A 15977-nucleotide genomic window follows, 5' to 3' on the forward strand; every position below is an offset into this window, starting at 1 on the left:
CAGGTCATGATTTCATGGTTCCTGGGTTCGAGCCCCACCCTGGGCTCCATGCTGACAGCTCAGAACCTGCTTAGGATGGTCTCTTTCTCTCCCCAGGGCATTTGCTCACACGCGCGTGCTCTCTCTCTCTCTCTAAAATTAACTTAAAAAAAAAAAAGACTTGTAAAAGGAAAAGGTAGCTATTAACACATTTAGTAATGAACTGCATCAGTACTTTCCTTTCAATTTATAGACCAGAATTCAAGTTGATAGTCTTTCATACGCTATTTCATAATCTTCTCTTTCGTTTGCTCTACCACTTCATTCACCTAAGTCTTCTGCTGACAATGAGGCAGACAACCCGCCATCTGACAGCAAGAAAGAGCATTATGAACTGCTATGATTTAATATCATTTTCTGCAGAGCATCTTTCGCCATCATTGTCACCCAAATGGTACATGCATTATAACGCAAGAGATTCATCAAGCTTCACTTTTGCAGATTCAAGCAAGTTCTTGCCTGATGTTACTACAATAACAACATAATGAATTCTACAGTTTATTTCAGTAGCTGAATACACTTTAACAGCTCTTGAAAATACATTTAATCCTATTTAGAAGCTCACTAGGCTTTCAATAGGCCACCTAAATTTTTCATTTACTTTTCAGTTGCAAGAGAAATCATACACCATAATTCAGGAACTTTCAAATATTTTTCACCCTGATACCCAGTAAAACATACACTGTACATACACTGTATGTAAGTATGTAACCAAAAGTTCAAAGTTGTCTGTACCATGACAAGTTATATGATTTCTATTTTATTTCACTTATTGACAGCCAGAAAAACACAATAGCAAGAATGATCAATAGGTTTCATCTTTAGCGCTAAATGTGATTAGTAGGTAATGGCTTCCTAGAGTGCTATGTTGAGGACTCCGACATACATGTGAATTCAAAAGATGGGGCGCCTGGGTGGCGCAGTCGGTTAAGCGTCCGACTTCAGCCAGGTCACCATCTCGCGGTCCGTGAGTTCAAGCCCCGCGTCGGGCTCTGGGCTGATGGCTCAGAGCCTGGAGCCTGTTTCTGATTCTGTGTCTCCCTCTCTCTCTGCCCCTCCCCCGTTCATGCTCTGTCTCTCTCTGTCCCAAAAATAAATAAACGTTGAAAAAAAAAAAATTCAAAAGAATGACGTCTGCCATGGTACTAAGAAGAAGCAACGATGTCAGGATATGAAACTATAATTATATGACTAAAAGTCTCTCTCTCTGCATTAAATCATGAGCTCCTTCAGGACGGTCTATTATTAACAGCATGACACAAGAGAGGCAGTCACATATTTATTAAAGAGTAGATCTATTCAATGTAGATCCTACCTATTTTCTATTAGGCAGGTGATCAGAATTAACCTTCCTACAAGGGGCTTACTATCTACTTGAAAATACTTATTTCTGGGGCGCCTGGGTGGCTCCGTCGGTTAAGCATACGACTTCCGCCTAGGTCATGATCTCGCCGTTCCTGAGTTCAAGCCTGGTGTCAGGCCCTGTACTGACAGCTTCAAGCCTGGAGCCTGTTTCAGAGTCTCTCTCTCCCTCTCTCTCTCTCTCTCTCTCTGCTCCTACCTCACTCAGTCTCTCGCTCTCTCTCAAAAATAAACATTAAAAAAATAAATAAAAAAGAAAATATTTATTTCTGCCTCAACTTAGAGAATAACTGAGACTTGCAGAGGTAGAAAAAGGAATTTAGGTAGTTGGAAAAGCTAATGAAGAAGCAACAGTAATGTGATAGAAGAAACAAGTCATCTTAGATTCATCAATTTAAATGGCTCATGTAAGAAAAATTAGAAAAATCAAAATAACAAAGACTTCCTTTGAATGTTAAAGATTTACCCAACTTCAGCTAAATACTACCCTCTCCTGTACTACAGATTCTCCAACTACAATACACTACTGGAATTATCTTCAACTTGGGGCACCTAGGTGGTTCAGTTGGTTAAGTGTCTAACTCTTGATTTCCGCTTAGGTCATGATCTCATGGTTTTTGAGCTTGAGTCCAGCATCAGGCTCTGCATGGTATCAGTGCGGAGCCTGCTTGAAATTCTCTCTCCCTCTCTCTCTGCCCCTACCCCATTTGTGCTCTTTAATCTTACAATAAATAAAAAAATAACTTAAAAAAAATTCTCTACAACTTAATACTTTCAATCCTTTGTATGAAAAAAACATTTACATGAAAACCATAAATTCCTAAAATGTTCATCAATTGTGCAATTAAATGTAAACTTACTTTCAAATATGATAGAAGTCAAGAGAATCCAATGTGTGTTACTGAAAATCAGGCATTTGATTTTAAATCAACTGTTCTCAAAAAAGGGGAAAGATAGGTTATTATCACCTAGGTAGCTTTTGCAAATTACACTACCACTCAAGCCTCCAATTCTAGTATGTCCTCTTGGGACGTGGGCAGGAGGAGAGAGTGGTCAGGGATAAACAATATATCTCCTGTGATTATGAAACAGCTGTTTCCCTCCAACCTACCACATTTAAGAATCAGGAGGCTAGGGGTGCCTGGCTGGCTCAATTGGTAGAGTATGCAACTCTTAATCTCGGGATTGTAAATTCAAACCCCGAGTTGGGTGCAGAGATTTCCTTAAAAATAAAATCTTAGGGGCGCCTGGGTGGCTCAGTCGGTTGAGTGTCTGACATCGGCTCGGGTCATGATCTCGAGGTCCATGAGTTCAAGTCCCGTGTCGGGCTCTGTGCTGGAGCCTGCTTCAATTCTGTGTCTCCCTCTCTCTCTGCCCCTCACCTGCTCACACTCTCTCTCTCAAAAATAAATAAACATTAAAAAAAAAATTAAAAAAAAAAAAAAAAAGGGGGTGCCTGGGTGGCTCAGTCGGTTAAGCGTCCGACTTCAGCTCAGGTCACGATCTCACGGTCCGTGAGTTCGAGCCCCGCGTCGGGCTCCCCAGAGCCTGAAGCCTGCTTCCGATTCTGTGTCTCCCTCTCTCTCTGACCCTCCCCCATTCAGGCTCTGCCTCTCTCTGTCTCAAAAATAAATAAACGTTAAAAAAAAATTTTTTTTTTAATAAAAAAAATAAAATAAATAAAAAATAAATAAATAAAATCTTAAAAAAAAGGGGGGGGAGTAGCATAGGCTAAAAAATACAAATAAAGCACTAAATTGAGAACTGGGAGATCTGAGTTCTCATTTTACCCATAGTTGACCAATCTGAAACAAAATTACTTCTCTGTACCTCAAAGGGAATACAATTATATTAGTATTATAGCAAAACTGGAAGTTATCTATAACTTCACGGAATTGTTTTAAGGATAAAATGAAATGTGAAGTATAAACATGGGTTTTAAAATCTGATGAATAGGGAATTATCACCATTATTCAAGCTTTAGCTTCATTTAAATGGAAAAGCATAAAGTAATTTCAGTTGGTTCCGTTTGACCTTGAGGCATATAAGACAAGAACAACCACCCAAAGCCAATTAGAAATGAAAAAGATTCCTTGGCCCCCGCCTAATCCTAATCCCTTTCTTCTACCCCAAAAGGCTGGCCAAACCAAATCTAGCTTGAGAACTGGGAAGATAGATTCCTATTAATGAATTCTTCTGAATATTCAACCTCACCAAAAAAGAAATAATGGACTAATGAGATACTTAGAAAGTGAAATATTCACAATTTTTTTAAATGTTTCATTTATTTTTAAGACAGAGAGAGACAGAGCATGAGTAGGGATGGGGCAGAGAGAGAGGGAAACACAGACAGAATCCGAAGCAGGCTCCGAGCTGTCAGCACAGAGCTGGACACAGGGCTCGAACTCACAAACCGTAAGATCATGACCTGAGCCAAAGTTGGACACTCAACTGACTGAGCCACCCAACTGACTGAGCCACCCAAGTGCCCCAGAAATATTCACAATTTTTTTTTATTTTTTTTTTAACGTTTATTTATTTTTGAGAGAGACAGGAGAGAGACAGAGCATGAATGGGGGAGGGTCAGAGAGAGGGAGACCCAGAATCTGAAACAGGCTCCAGGTTCTGAGCTGTCAGCACAGAGCTCAACGCAGGGCTCGAACTCACAGACCACGAGATCATGACCTGAGCCGAAGTCGGCCGCTTAACCGACTGAGCCACCCAGGCACCCCTCACAATTTTTAACTAAAGACTTTCACTGGGTACTTCCAGGTTAGGACTTGGGAAAATAGACTGAAATTGTTAAAAAGTAGGTGACTAACAAAAATTTTAATAATCTTACCTCCCCAAGACCCCGCAAAGAAAAAAAAAAAAATCAATGCCAGCTGTTTATACTACTCTATGGCTCTCCAACTCCCTACAAAATGGCCAATAGTAAGTACAATGCAACCCATGTGGTGCCTCGCAGACATTGTGTGCCAAATAAGTATCTTGAATGAATGATGGATTCCTTTATTTCTCACATATTCTATGTGAATGCTATATGAATGCTGACATATTTGTTTTCTTTCAGCCTTCTGAAAATTAAAATGCCAATGATGGCTAAAAGGACAAATCTGAAAATGCTCATTTTGCTTCATTAGCTTATACTTCATCATATGGCACTCTCAACTGGATACAAACACCCCTTAGACCCAATCACAAACTGGTTATTTATAAATAACAGTCACAATTACAGCCAAGTTTCAATGAAAAATGAATGAATTCTGAATCCAGAATAATTTAAGAACAAAGCAAAAATATGAATGAAGACATTTCTTCATTCTTCGGGGTGCCTGGGCGGGCCAGTCGGTTAAGCATCCGAATTCGGCCAAGGTCACAATCTCACTGTTCATGAGTTCAAGCCCATCATCCGGCTCTCTGCTGTCAGCACGGGACCCACTCTGGATCCACTGCCCCCTCTCTCTCTCTGCCCTCCCCCACTTGCACTGAGTCTCTCTCAAAATAAATAAGCAAATTTTTAAAAGAAGAAAGAAAGGGGTGTCTGGGTGGCTCAGTCAGTTAAAAAGCGGACTCCTGGTATCAGCTCAGGGCATGATCTCACTGTTCATGAGTTCAAGCCCCACACAGGGCTCTGTGCTGACAGCGAGGAGCCTGCTTGGAATTCTCTCTCTCTCTCTCTCTCTCTCTCTCTCTCTCTCCCCCCTCCCCTCTCCCCTGTCCCTCCCTTCCTCCCTCTCTCTCTCAGAATAAATAAAATTTTTAAAGAAAATACATTGAAAAAAAAGAAAAAAAAAAAGAACTACACCTAAGTCTAATCAATGTATTTCCTACAGTTCCAACTTCTAGCCCTATCTTATTTAATGACAACAATTCACATCATCCTCAACCCTGAAGTAAATCAACTTCCCCTACAATGACAGTGCAGGCCAACTTCCCACATCACTAATATACGAAGTCTATCAACAATTTCCTCCAGAGGAAAAGCATAAAATCCTGCCAGTTCTCACTCAGCTAAAAGCAATTCCTTTCTCATAATCCTACCATTTGGATTGGGTTCTGGATACCAAACCCAATGAAAATCCCAAAACGCTTTCGGTAAAACAATCAACTCCATCTCTCGCTTAATAAGGATAACCCATCTATGTCAAGTATCAAAACTGAATGCTACTGTGTGTCATTCAAGATGCCAACTACGATGCCAAAATGTGTAATACCTGGCGTTTCTCAACACAGAAGTTCCAGTATACTGTATAGTGTTATACAAATCTAATACAGTTACATCTGACACACGGATAATATTTAATAGATGTGATTCCCTTTTTCAAGACATTCAGTGACAAGTGGAATTTTTTGTGAACAGACTTCATGACCACGGTAGCCTTAACCGCAGATTTAAAAGTGGCCTACCCTTTGAAGTGGGAGGATACTCACGCACAGGAGAGATATTTACATGAAATACTACTACTTCTCCTTAAAATACTCACAACCCATGTCTAGAGCACCATCTACCATACTTTCAATAAGCAAATTTTGACCAACTACACCATGGGAAGCTTAATCCTCTCCCTTTACGAGTTTAATTCACTCCAACAAGCAAAACGGACCGACAGGGTGTCTAACTCACCAGATAACCATAAAATCCAAGGCCCAACTTTCTCCTTTTACGCACAACCATTTATTTGACCTTCCTTCTCGCCCCCTCTTATTTATTCCCTCAACTCCCCTCACTTCCTCCCCTCCAGCACCGGCCTCTATATTACCCGTACCCTCCCAGCCCCCGGGACTACCAAGCTTTCTTCCCCCCATCAACCACCGGCCTCAAGGTCTGCAGGCACCGCCAAGGCACCGACCAGACCACCCTCCCACCGGACCCCACCAGCCCAAACAAGAGAAACTCCGCGTCCAGCGAAAGGGAGGGCAATGCTCTTCAAACTCACCACACGAAGTCGTTGCTTTTGTCCTCGTAGGAGTTGATGAGCCCGTTGCACAGCGGGGGAAGCAGAGGTCGCTTCCTGCTGCCGCTGCCGAGGCTGGAGCTGCTCCCTCCTACGCCGGCGCTGGGCCTGGCCGCGCAGCTGAGCCGAGACTGGCCGGCGGACACCGCCCCGCCGCCGCTGCCGGACACGGCGGCCGCCACCAGCACAGGCCGCGCCGGGCCCCCGAGGCCGCCCGAGCCCGCGGCCTGGGCCGCCCCGCCGGACGCCGCCGCCGCGGCCGCCGCGGAAGGGGGCGACGGGGAAGAGGACAAGGACGAGGAGGCGGAAGTCACCGAGGAGGCCGCCGAGGAGCCAGGGCTGGTCCCGGCGGAGCCCGACCCGGCCTGGCGGCTCCCAGACATCGTGACTCCCCCCACCTCCGGCCGGGCGCTCAGAGGAGAGGGACCGCGACCCGCCGCCGCCTCCCTCCGCTCAGCCTCAGTGCATCCTGAGGCCGCGCGCCGCGCCGGGAGGTGGGGCTGAGGAACAATAAAGTTGGCTTTTTCAAGGCTGGCACCCGGCAGCGTCCGACGGGAGGGGGCGGAGGAACCTAAAAGCGGAGGAGAAACCACTACCGCTGTCGAGACCGCCGCCGCCGCCGCCACCGCGGGCCCCGCAGCAGCCAACCCGGGCGCGCCGAAGGCCGGCCGTGCGCGCACACGAGAGGCGGAAGGGGCGGGAGCGGCGGCGGAGACGACTCCGCGGACCGCTCGGACGCGCGCAGCGCGCTCCCGGCGGCGGTCTAGCAAAGCCGGTCGGGCTCCTCGGCAGCTAGTGCAGCTCGTGACGAATGGAGGGCAGGCTGTCCTAAAGGGTGAAAGGACTGCGGAGAGAGGAATGAATGGTAGGGTGGCCAAATGGTTTGGAAGCCAGGGGGAGAGAGAAGTGCGCTCGAAGCTACTGCGCAGGCGCTCTGGTCGCCGACCCTCTTGGTGGCCCGGGGGTCTCTGCTCCACACTCGGAACGGCGCCGGCGCGGAGTCGCTGCACCACGCCTGTTGGGGGAGAGCCTCATTCCTGAACCTGAAGAGGGAGCGGTCGCTGTGGCCGTCGCCCGAGAGGCGGGCGGTGTGACCCAGTGGCGAGGGCCCGGCAGGTGCTTCCGAGTCGCGGTTTGAAGGCTCTGTAGACTAACTGGGACGCAAGGAAAAAACCCAGAAGCCCTGAGCTGTTGAAAAGAGCACTAGACTGAGAGTCAAGGAGTCCGGGTTCTGCTGTTAAACTATTTCACAGTATCGTGAGGAATAAAGTAACGTGAAGTCAGTGAACCGTGCTTTGTAAATTGCAAACGTGGTGGCAAATATTACCAACTTTATTCGACAATGCTCTCTTGTATTTTGAAAAATTATTTACCAAATTAAGCATAACAATAATGGGAAAATATATTTAATCTGAACACAGCTCAGTTAAGAACCTCCATTTAATGTGGATCTGATATAATTATCACAAAACAAAGAAACCTGGCAGTTAATAACACGAAAACATGTGCGATTTCTGGTAGCTTTTTGGAATATCGAAAATTAATTACAGATTTTCATTTGCTATTTTGAGAACCCCAAGATTCTGAGGCATGCAAATTAGAAACAACTGGGTGATTTTCAGTATCCTTTCCAACTCTGTCATCCTTTGCTTCTTAGAGGGAAAGATCCCAGATATAATTCTGTCCTGTGTATTGAAGACCATAGGGGCTGCTGGGGCCTTTCCCTAGGTACCTTTAACCATGCTGAAGGGGCAGAACTAAAGAAGGGCCTAGATGAAAGCCCAGCAACAAGACCTAGCCATTCATCCCAGCAGTGTTCCATCATAAGGCTGTCATCCTCCTCAGCTCTGCCATGGCTGCTTACATCCTGTTCCTAGCTCAGAATAATGATACACGAATGAACTTACCAGATTTCCAAGAACCACCCTCCTTGTATTAACAAATGCATTACCCAACCCCTTGTTTAACTTGGCTTTCCAAACCCAACTGAAAGGTGAAGACTTACTCCTTAGCAAAGATATTTACACCCTAATTTGTGCTCCTAGGATGTTTGTTTGCACTTATAATTGTATTTTAGCGGTTTATATAGGATCTCTACTAGATTATCAGCTTCAGCTTTGTATCCCCAGCATGTGACATACTTGGCCCATGGTAGGTGCTTATTAAATATTTCTTAGGGTAGCTCAGTTGGTTGAGCATCCAACTAGATTTCGGCTCAAGTCATGATCTCACAGTTGGTGAGATGGACCCCCAACTCCCAGTCTTTACTGACAGAGCCAACACTGCTTGGGATTCTGTTTTCCTCTCTCTCTCTCTCTCTCTCTCTCTCTCTCTCTCTCCCCCCTCCCCCACAAGCACGCTCTGTCTCAAAATGTTTATTTATTAACATTTTTTAAAAATACTTTTATTTTTTTAATGTTTGCTTATTTTTGACAGAGACACAGAGCATTAGTGGGGGAGGGGCAGAGAGAGAGGGAGACACAGAATCGGAAGCAGGCTCCAGGCACTGAGCTGTCAGCACAGAGCCCAATGCCGGGCTTGAACTCACAGACTGGGGGGGGGGGGCGCCTGGGTGGCTCTCAGTCGGTTAAGCGTCCGACTTCAGCTCAGGTCACGATCTCGCACTCCATGAGTTCTAGCCCCGCGTCGGGCTCTGGGCTGATGGCTCAGAGCCTGGAGCCTGCTTCAGATTCTGTGTCTCCCTCTCCCTCTGCCCCTCCCCCGTTCATGCTCTGTCTCTGTCTCAAAAATAAATAAACTTAAAAAAAAAAAAAAAAAAAGAACTCACAGACTTGAGATCATGACCTGAGCCGAAGTCAGACGCTCAATTGACTGAGCCACCCAGGCACCCCAAAATATTTCTTGACTAACAAGTAAAGCAGTTGATCTCATTTTTAGTTTAATTATTTGCTTAAAGTGTGCTTTAGTTTTTCCAACTAAATTGTAAGCTCCATTAAAGAAAGGACTGTATGTATTTGTTCTTATGAATGAATGCATAAAAAAAGAATGTAAAGAATCTGATGAATATTTGTTGAATATTTTCTATACATTGGCCTGGACTAGGCAAGGAAGAGATAAAGAAGCATATAAAACATTGTCCCTGCATTCAGGAAGCTTAAGGAATAATTGAAGAATTAGAAAAATCCATAAAAAGATAAGCAATGTTGGAGGGGAGGGTCTGGGAGAGTTGGGGGGGGCGGGGGGGGGGGAAGATAAGTAATGTTACCAAAGAGCACATACTAAATGCTCGATGATGAAAAAAAAAAAAAAAAAAAAAAAAAATGCTCGATGAGTAAAGCAGAGAACAGTTTGAGCAGAAACAAACGTAAATGCTAAGGGCCAGCCATGTTGGGGGGTGGGGCTGATAGGCCTTTAAGAGAAAAGTATGACTTGCTCAGTCAGAAAGTGTAAAGCCATGAGCCCAGAAAATAAATAAGTAAAACTGCTTACATCAAATTCAGACATCTATTTCATTGGGGGGAATGATTATCAGAAGTTCATCTGAGGCCCACTTTGGAAAATAACCTATAAGCACTCGGAAACAATGAAAGCATTACAAGGGGGTTAAATATATTCAAGGTGTTGCTTTGAAGATTAAGTTTTCAGCACATTAATCTTTCAGAAGAGGTGGGAGATTAGGAGCAAAGAAACTAATTAGGAAAAAATGATGGCGTCCAAACATAAGTGATGAGATTGTAGATTAAGGTGCTGACAAGGAAAATAAGGGAGTATTCTGAGAAAAAAAAGAAAAGAAAAGGAAAAACTGTAGGGTTAAGTTACTCTCTGTAAAAGAATCTTTAGATCCCTGAGGGCATAACCCATGGTCTTGTTCATCACTGTCTTTTCCAGTGCTTGGCACAAAGGCCAATAAATTGATTAAGTAAAAAATGATGGAATACAAAGAGGAATGACTCCAAAGATGTGTCCAGGGATAATAACATGATGACAGCATCGGAGATGGCCAGTAAATGCTTTAGTTTGTGTTGAGGAAGTAAGACAAAAATATATTCAAGTCAGCATATCCAGGCAGTGACCAAAAATTCAGGTGAAGGCACAGAAGAAAGTTTAGGGCATGAAAACTAAAAATTGCAGGTTCCTGAGGTTCTGACTGTAGGTCTGGGGTAAGGCCTATGAATATGCATTATTACCAGCACCCCGGTAAACCGAATCCCTTGAGAAACACTGTGATTGATATTGTAGGGAATGTAAGAAGTATGTAAAATGGTTTCTTCCTTCCAGGTAGCTTACTTACTGAGAGAACAAAAGTGGTATGACCCCAACTGAGAAGTCTCCTAGGAAGAAATCATCCGTGCTTAGTATTACCCCTTTGGAACCTAGCTTCAGTAAAATCTAAATGTGCAAAAGGAAGCTGAGGGGAGAGAGGATGTCATGCAATAGAATTTCCCTTTTATATCAGTTAAATGTATGCAGACTATTCTGAAAGTACACAGTCCTTAGTTTCCACTGGCAAGTTGTTCTGGAAAAGCAGAAGAGAAAAGAGGAAGCATGGCAAAACATACATACATACACACACACACACACACACACACACACACGGAAGTCAGACAACTCAGGAAAAGAAACAAATAGAAGACAAAAAAATATATGATAAATGAAAGTAAATGTAAAATAAAAACTAAGCCCTTAATAATTGAAAGAATTCCGTCGTGTTGTTAAATATTAATATTCATATTGTCAAAAATGACAAGACAAAATCCAAAGTCTTTTATGAAAATACCGTTACTGAAGTAAAAATCTAATGGAGTTTCAATGGAATGGAATTACCAAGAAGATTGAACTTCCCAGACACATTTGTAAAGTGACTTATACAAATATGATAGGGAAATAGGCAGCTGGTTTCTACCTCCAGCTTGTCCTACCCTTTGGTAACCAATTTCTCAAAAAGATCCTTTCTAAAAAGCTTTACCTGCCTGAGTCACCTGAAGACTTTCCTACTTGTTAACCCTATTTGCTGTCCAACCAAATCTCTAAATGAATAATAGCGTCCTGTTAAGTTTTTTTTTTTAATTTAATGGTGTTACCCTGTTTTAAAAAAAATGTGAAATAAACACGGTATTAAAAAGCTAAAGTTGGGGCACCTGGGTGGCTCAGTCGGTTGAGCGTCCGACTTTGGCTCAGGTCACGATCTCACAGTTCATGAGTTCAAGCTCCGCGTCGGGCTCTGTGCTGACAGCTCGGAGCCTGAAGCCTGCTTCGGATTCTGTGTCTCCCTCTCTGACTGCTCCTCCCCCTCTCATGCTCTGTCTCTCTCTCCTTCAAAAATAAATAAACATAGGGGCGCATGGGTGGCTCAGTCGGTTAAGCGTCCGACTTCAGCTCAAGTCACGATCTCGCGGTCCGTGAGTTTGAGCCCCGCGTCGGGCTCTGGGCTGATAGCTCAGAGCCTGGAGCCTGTTTCCGATTCTGTGTCTCCCTCTCTCTCTGCCCCTCCCCCGTTCATGCTCTGTCTCTCTCTGTCTCAAAAATAAATAAACGTTAAAAAAATTTTAAAAATAAATAAATAAATAAATAAACATAAAAAAATAAAAATAAATAAAAATAAATAAAAAGCTAAAGTTGGTGGGGAAGGAGAAATATATTTTTTTTTTTGTCAGTGTGAATGGACAGGAAAGAAATAGAAAAGTTCCTGTAATACAATAGTATGATAATGCATCTGGAAGAAAATAATCTACAAGCTACTGGTAAAATGAAAAGCTCCAACTTATACATTAAAAACCAGAGGAAGGGGCGCCTGGGTGGCGCAGTCGGTTAAGCATCTGACCATCTGACTGATGGTCCCCCAGGAATTCGTTGTTTTTCCTCAAATAAACATTGATTGAGTGTGAGTATGTTCATGGTCCTTGCTCAGACCCAGTGGGGCCAAAGATCAATAGAAGATAGTTCTTTTTGAAAGAGGCTCAGAATCAAGGAGGGGTCAGATATATGCATAACTAACACAAAAGAGACAATAAAAGGGACAGGAGGGAGTAAAAAGAAGGGTACTCGGGTTAAGAATGATGGTATCTAGGCTCTGGGTTCCAAACTGAAATGCTAGTGTTAAGAGGACACGTCAAAATCCAACTCAAGCAATGAGGTTGATGTGAGAATCCTATCCAGGATTTTATCAGATGAATGGGAAAAATGGAGAGGCCTGCTTTCCATCCTGTTTTGAGGATAAGCATCGAAAGTATCTTTGGGGGCGCCTGGGTGGCGCAGTCGGTTAGGCGTCCGACTTCAGCCAGGTCACGATCTCGCGGTCCGTGAGTTCGAGCCCCGCGTCAGGCTCTGGGCTGATGGCTCGGAGCCTGGAGCCTGTTTCCAATTCTGTGTCTCCCTCTCTCTCTGCCCCTCCCCCGTTCATGCTCTGTCTCTCTCTGTCCCAAAAATAAATAAACGTTGAAAAAAAAATTAAAAAAAAAAAATAAAAACCAGAGGTAGACGGTTACCTATGGAGAACTGTAATTTCTCAAGAGTTACTGTTTGCAGACAATCTCCTTTCTAAAAATGTCTATCACACTGATTTCATTGCTAGAATTGCATTGTTAGCTTTTATTCTCTTCTCCCAGTGTTCCCATGTAAAATTACAAGCACTGTTCAAAGAAGGTAAATGAATAGTGCTAATACCTTGGTAAGTCAGTCATCGTATTAAAAGAAGTTAATTTCCTTTATTAAGGCACTCCTTTGGCAAGCTACTGCTGGCAATTTTAGTCAAAGCAGTTGTAAAATAGGCCAATCAGACATATTGTAACAATGAAAGATTATAGGTGGAGCTGTGAATGTAAATGCAAGTTACCAAATAGGTTTAGTCAGTTTCAAAAAAAAAATGCCAAGACTGGGAGAAAACAACATTGACTAGAAAAACATTTGCTCATTCTGTATATAGCAATATGTACATATTTTATGAATATGTGGGCAGGTTTAGATGCACTTGAATGTCATAAACCAAAACAAACTGATGTCTAATGAATTCAAAGGAGAACAAGTGGTGTCATCATTAGGTGGAGAACAAGTAATAAAGGATAAAAGAAAAAAAAAAAACACCTCCTGTTGAAAATGGAAACAGATAACCTCGCAAATCTTTTGCTCCAAGGATTTGACCACCCATGCATGCGATGTGGCATAACTAAACAATCTGGGAAAGTGTATACAGCTAGAATCAAGAAATGTTTAAAACAGTAACCTGTTCACTGTAATTTGCAACAAAACTCCTTCCTAGTGTGTGATATTTCTTCCTGCCTAGTGCCCCGGGCATTCCGCTGTAATAGCGGGTGAGTCATACCATGCGTGACTCCTCCTGCAATGCTCACTCCTATCAGCCACTAAATTCTGTTAAGAAACTGGGAATGCTAAAGAAGCACTGAAGTGTGAACTTATGTAAACAACCTACAATGAAGAGTGAACAGTATTTGGTTATAATATAATTATAATTGGATTTATATCAGGTTGCAAGAGAAGTTACTTTGGGAAGCCTATTAACCCTTGAAGGTGATGTCAAATAAAACAAGGATTCTTTTTTTTTTTTTTTTTTTTTTTTTTTTTTTGAGAGAGAGAGAGAGAGCTAGGAAAGAGAGATCGAGTGAGGAAGGTGCAGAAAGAGGGGAAGCACGGAGAGAGAGAGAATCCCAGGCAGGCTCCTTGCTGTCAGCGCAGAGCCCCGTTTGGGGCTCTATCTCACAAACCATGAGATCATGACCTGGGCCGAAATCAAGAGTCAGGCGCTTAACCAACTGAGCCACCCAGGCACCCCAACAAGGATTACTTCTGACATGTTTCCTCTTTTTTTTTTTTTTAATGTTTATTTATTTTTATTTGAGAGAGAGAGAGAGAGAGAGCGCGCTCGTGCATGCCCGCGCGCAAGTTGGGGAGGGGCAGAGAGAGAGGGAGACAGAAGCCAAAGCAGGCTCCAAGCTCTGAGCTGTCAGAGCTCTCATTACAAACCTTGAGATCATGACCTGAGCTGAATGAAGTCAGACGCTTAACTGACTGAGCCACCCAGGCGCCCCTGACGTTTCCTCCTCTTATTTCCTGAGTCCATATGGTAATTCTTATCTTTTCAATTCGTTTTACTCAGATAACAACGGGTATTTCTTTTCTCACCCTGTTGAGCCCTCCCACACACAGCCTCAGGCATCTACCATCACACCAGGTCATAAACTGTATTTGCATTTATCAATTTATTGTGAGACAGTAGAAACTCACCTTCAGTTGGGAAAAATTAAGTCAGCAGTAAAGCTGCTGGCCCAAATCCTGGCACCCCACCCTATGTTCAAAAATCGAGGGTTGCTGAATCTGGGTGATCTCTGACAATGGTTCAACTGATATAAGAGCATATATTAGTTTTGAGTCATTAAACCAAAGTCATAAGTAAAAACTACACCATTCTTCCTCCTTCCTTCCTTCATTGTATGATACTACATCATTCTCAAATACTTGGTTTGTACCAAGATGTAACCGATGTTGATAATATGTCTGAAGACATTATAAACTGAATCCCATACTAAAAATCAAATTCAGTCTTGGTATCTGCTGCAGTGTCAGTAGAAGTGTATTACTTTTCCCTTGCTGTCATAACAAATTACCACAAGTTTAGCGGCTCAAAACAACAGAATTTAGGCTTGCCGATTTCACTGCCAAGTCTCACAAGACTGAAATCAAGCAGAGCCGTTTTCCTTTCTGGAGGCTCTGGGGGATAATCTTGCGTCTAGGCTCCTTCGGGTTGTTGGCAGAATTGAATTTTATGTGGTCATAGGACTGAGGTCACGGGCCTGTTTCCTTCCTGGCTGTCGGCTCAGAGCTATTCTCAGCTTCCATTCACCTGCATTCCTTGGCACATGGCCCCTTACCTTTCTTACCAGCAACAGTGGATCAAGTCCTTCTCACACTATATCTCTCTGACTCTTCTGCCTTCCTCCTCCGAATTTTAAGGGCTTATGTGATTAAACTGGACCAACCCAAATAATCCAGGATAATCTCTCTAAAAGTCAGCAAATTCCACCTGCAAAATCTCAATGCCTTGTAACATAACATTGACCCAGTTCCAGGGACTAGGGCATGGACATCTTTGGCAGGGCTTTGATCTGCCTACTATATGCAGTATAGAACACATATTGCTCAATGAATACTTCTTGGTTGATTAGACGACATGAAGTACTACCTGGCTTATCTACACAGGTAAGAATTTGCCTCTTCCAAAGAACCACTTTATAAGATAATGATTCCTTTGAATGTTCTCTTTAGAGAAACAGAATACTGAGAAAATCTGTTCCTCTTCTTGTGTGAATCATCTCAGCTTCTGACATTAAGTGGACCAGTTGCCTTCATTTAGTACACTTATTAAATATTGATTAACTTAACATATCAATACAAATTTATACTGACTGATAAATTTAAGTACCCACTCTAGACATCATTACTGAACATTTCTTTGTATATCATGGCAGAACAATGCACCTGCTTCCTTGATAGGAATTTTTTTCCATGATTTTTTTTATACTTAGAGCATATTTATATTGCAAGAGACTCTTTCACCTGAGAAGTGAGACAGAAAAATCCGGGAAGCTTTGAAATTTGGTTTGTTGAGCCAGCATGTCATTTATTCCTCCTATTCTACTCTACAAA

At 43.0% G+C, this 15977-nt stretch overlaps 1 protein-coding gene across 4 annotated transcripts in view; it reads right to left on the reverse strand.

Moving 5' to 3' along the window:
• The window catches only part of COP1 (COP1 E3 ubiquitin ligase), a 259112-nt gene extending 252187 nt beyond the window's left edge, over nucleotides 1-6925 (reverse strand). For all 4 annotated transcript variants that reach the window (XR_007148125.1, XM_047840424.1, XM_047840423.1 and 1 more), the window contains exon 1: nucleotides 6342-6925. Coding sequence is in view for 3 of the 4 variants with exons in the window: in XM_047840424.1 (XP_047696380.1) it covers nucleotides 6342-6742 (401 nt within the window). In the remaining variant the exon portion in view is untranslated. The remainder of the gene's footprint in view (nucleotides 1-6341) is intronic.
• Nucleotides 6926-15977: the final 9052 nt, after the last annotated feature.

Source organism: Prionailurus viverrinus, chromosome F1, assembly GCF_022837055.1.
Source record: "Prionailurus viverrinus isolate Anna chromosome F1, UM_Priviv_1.0, whole genome shotgun sequence".
Taxonomy (NCBI): domain Eukaryota; kingdom Metazoa; phylum Chordata; class Mammalia; order Carnivora; family Felidae; genus Prionailurus; species Prionailurus viverrinus.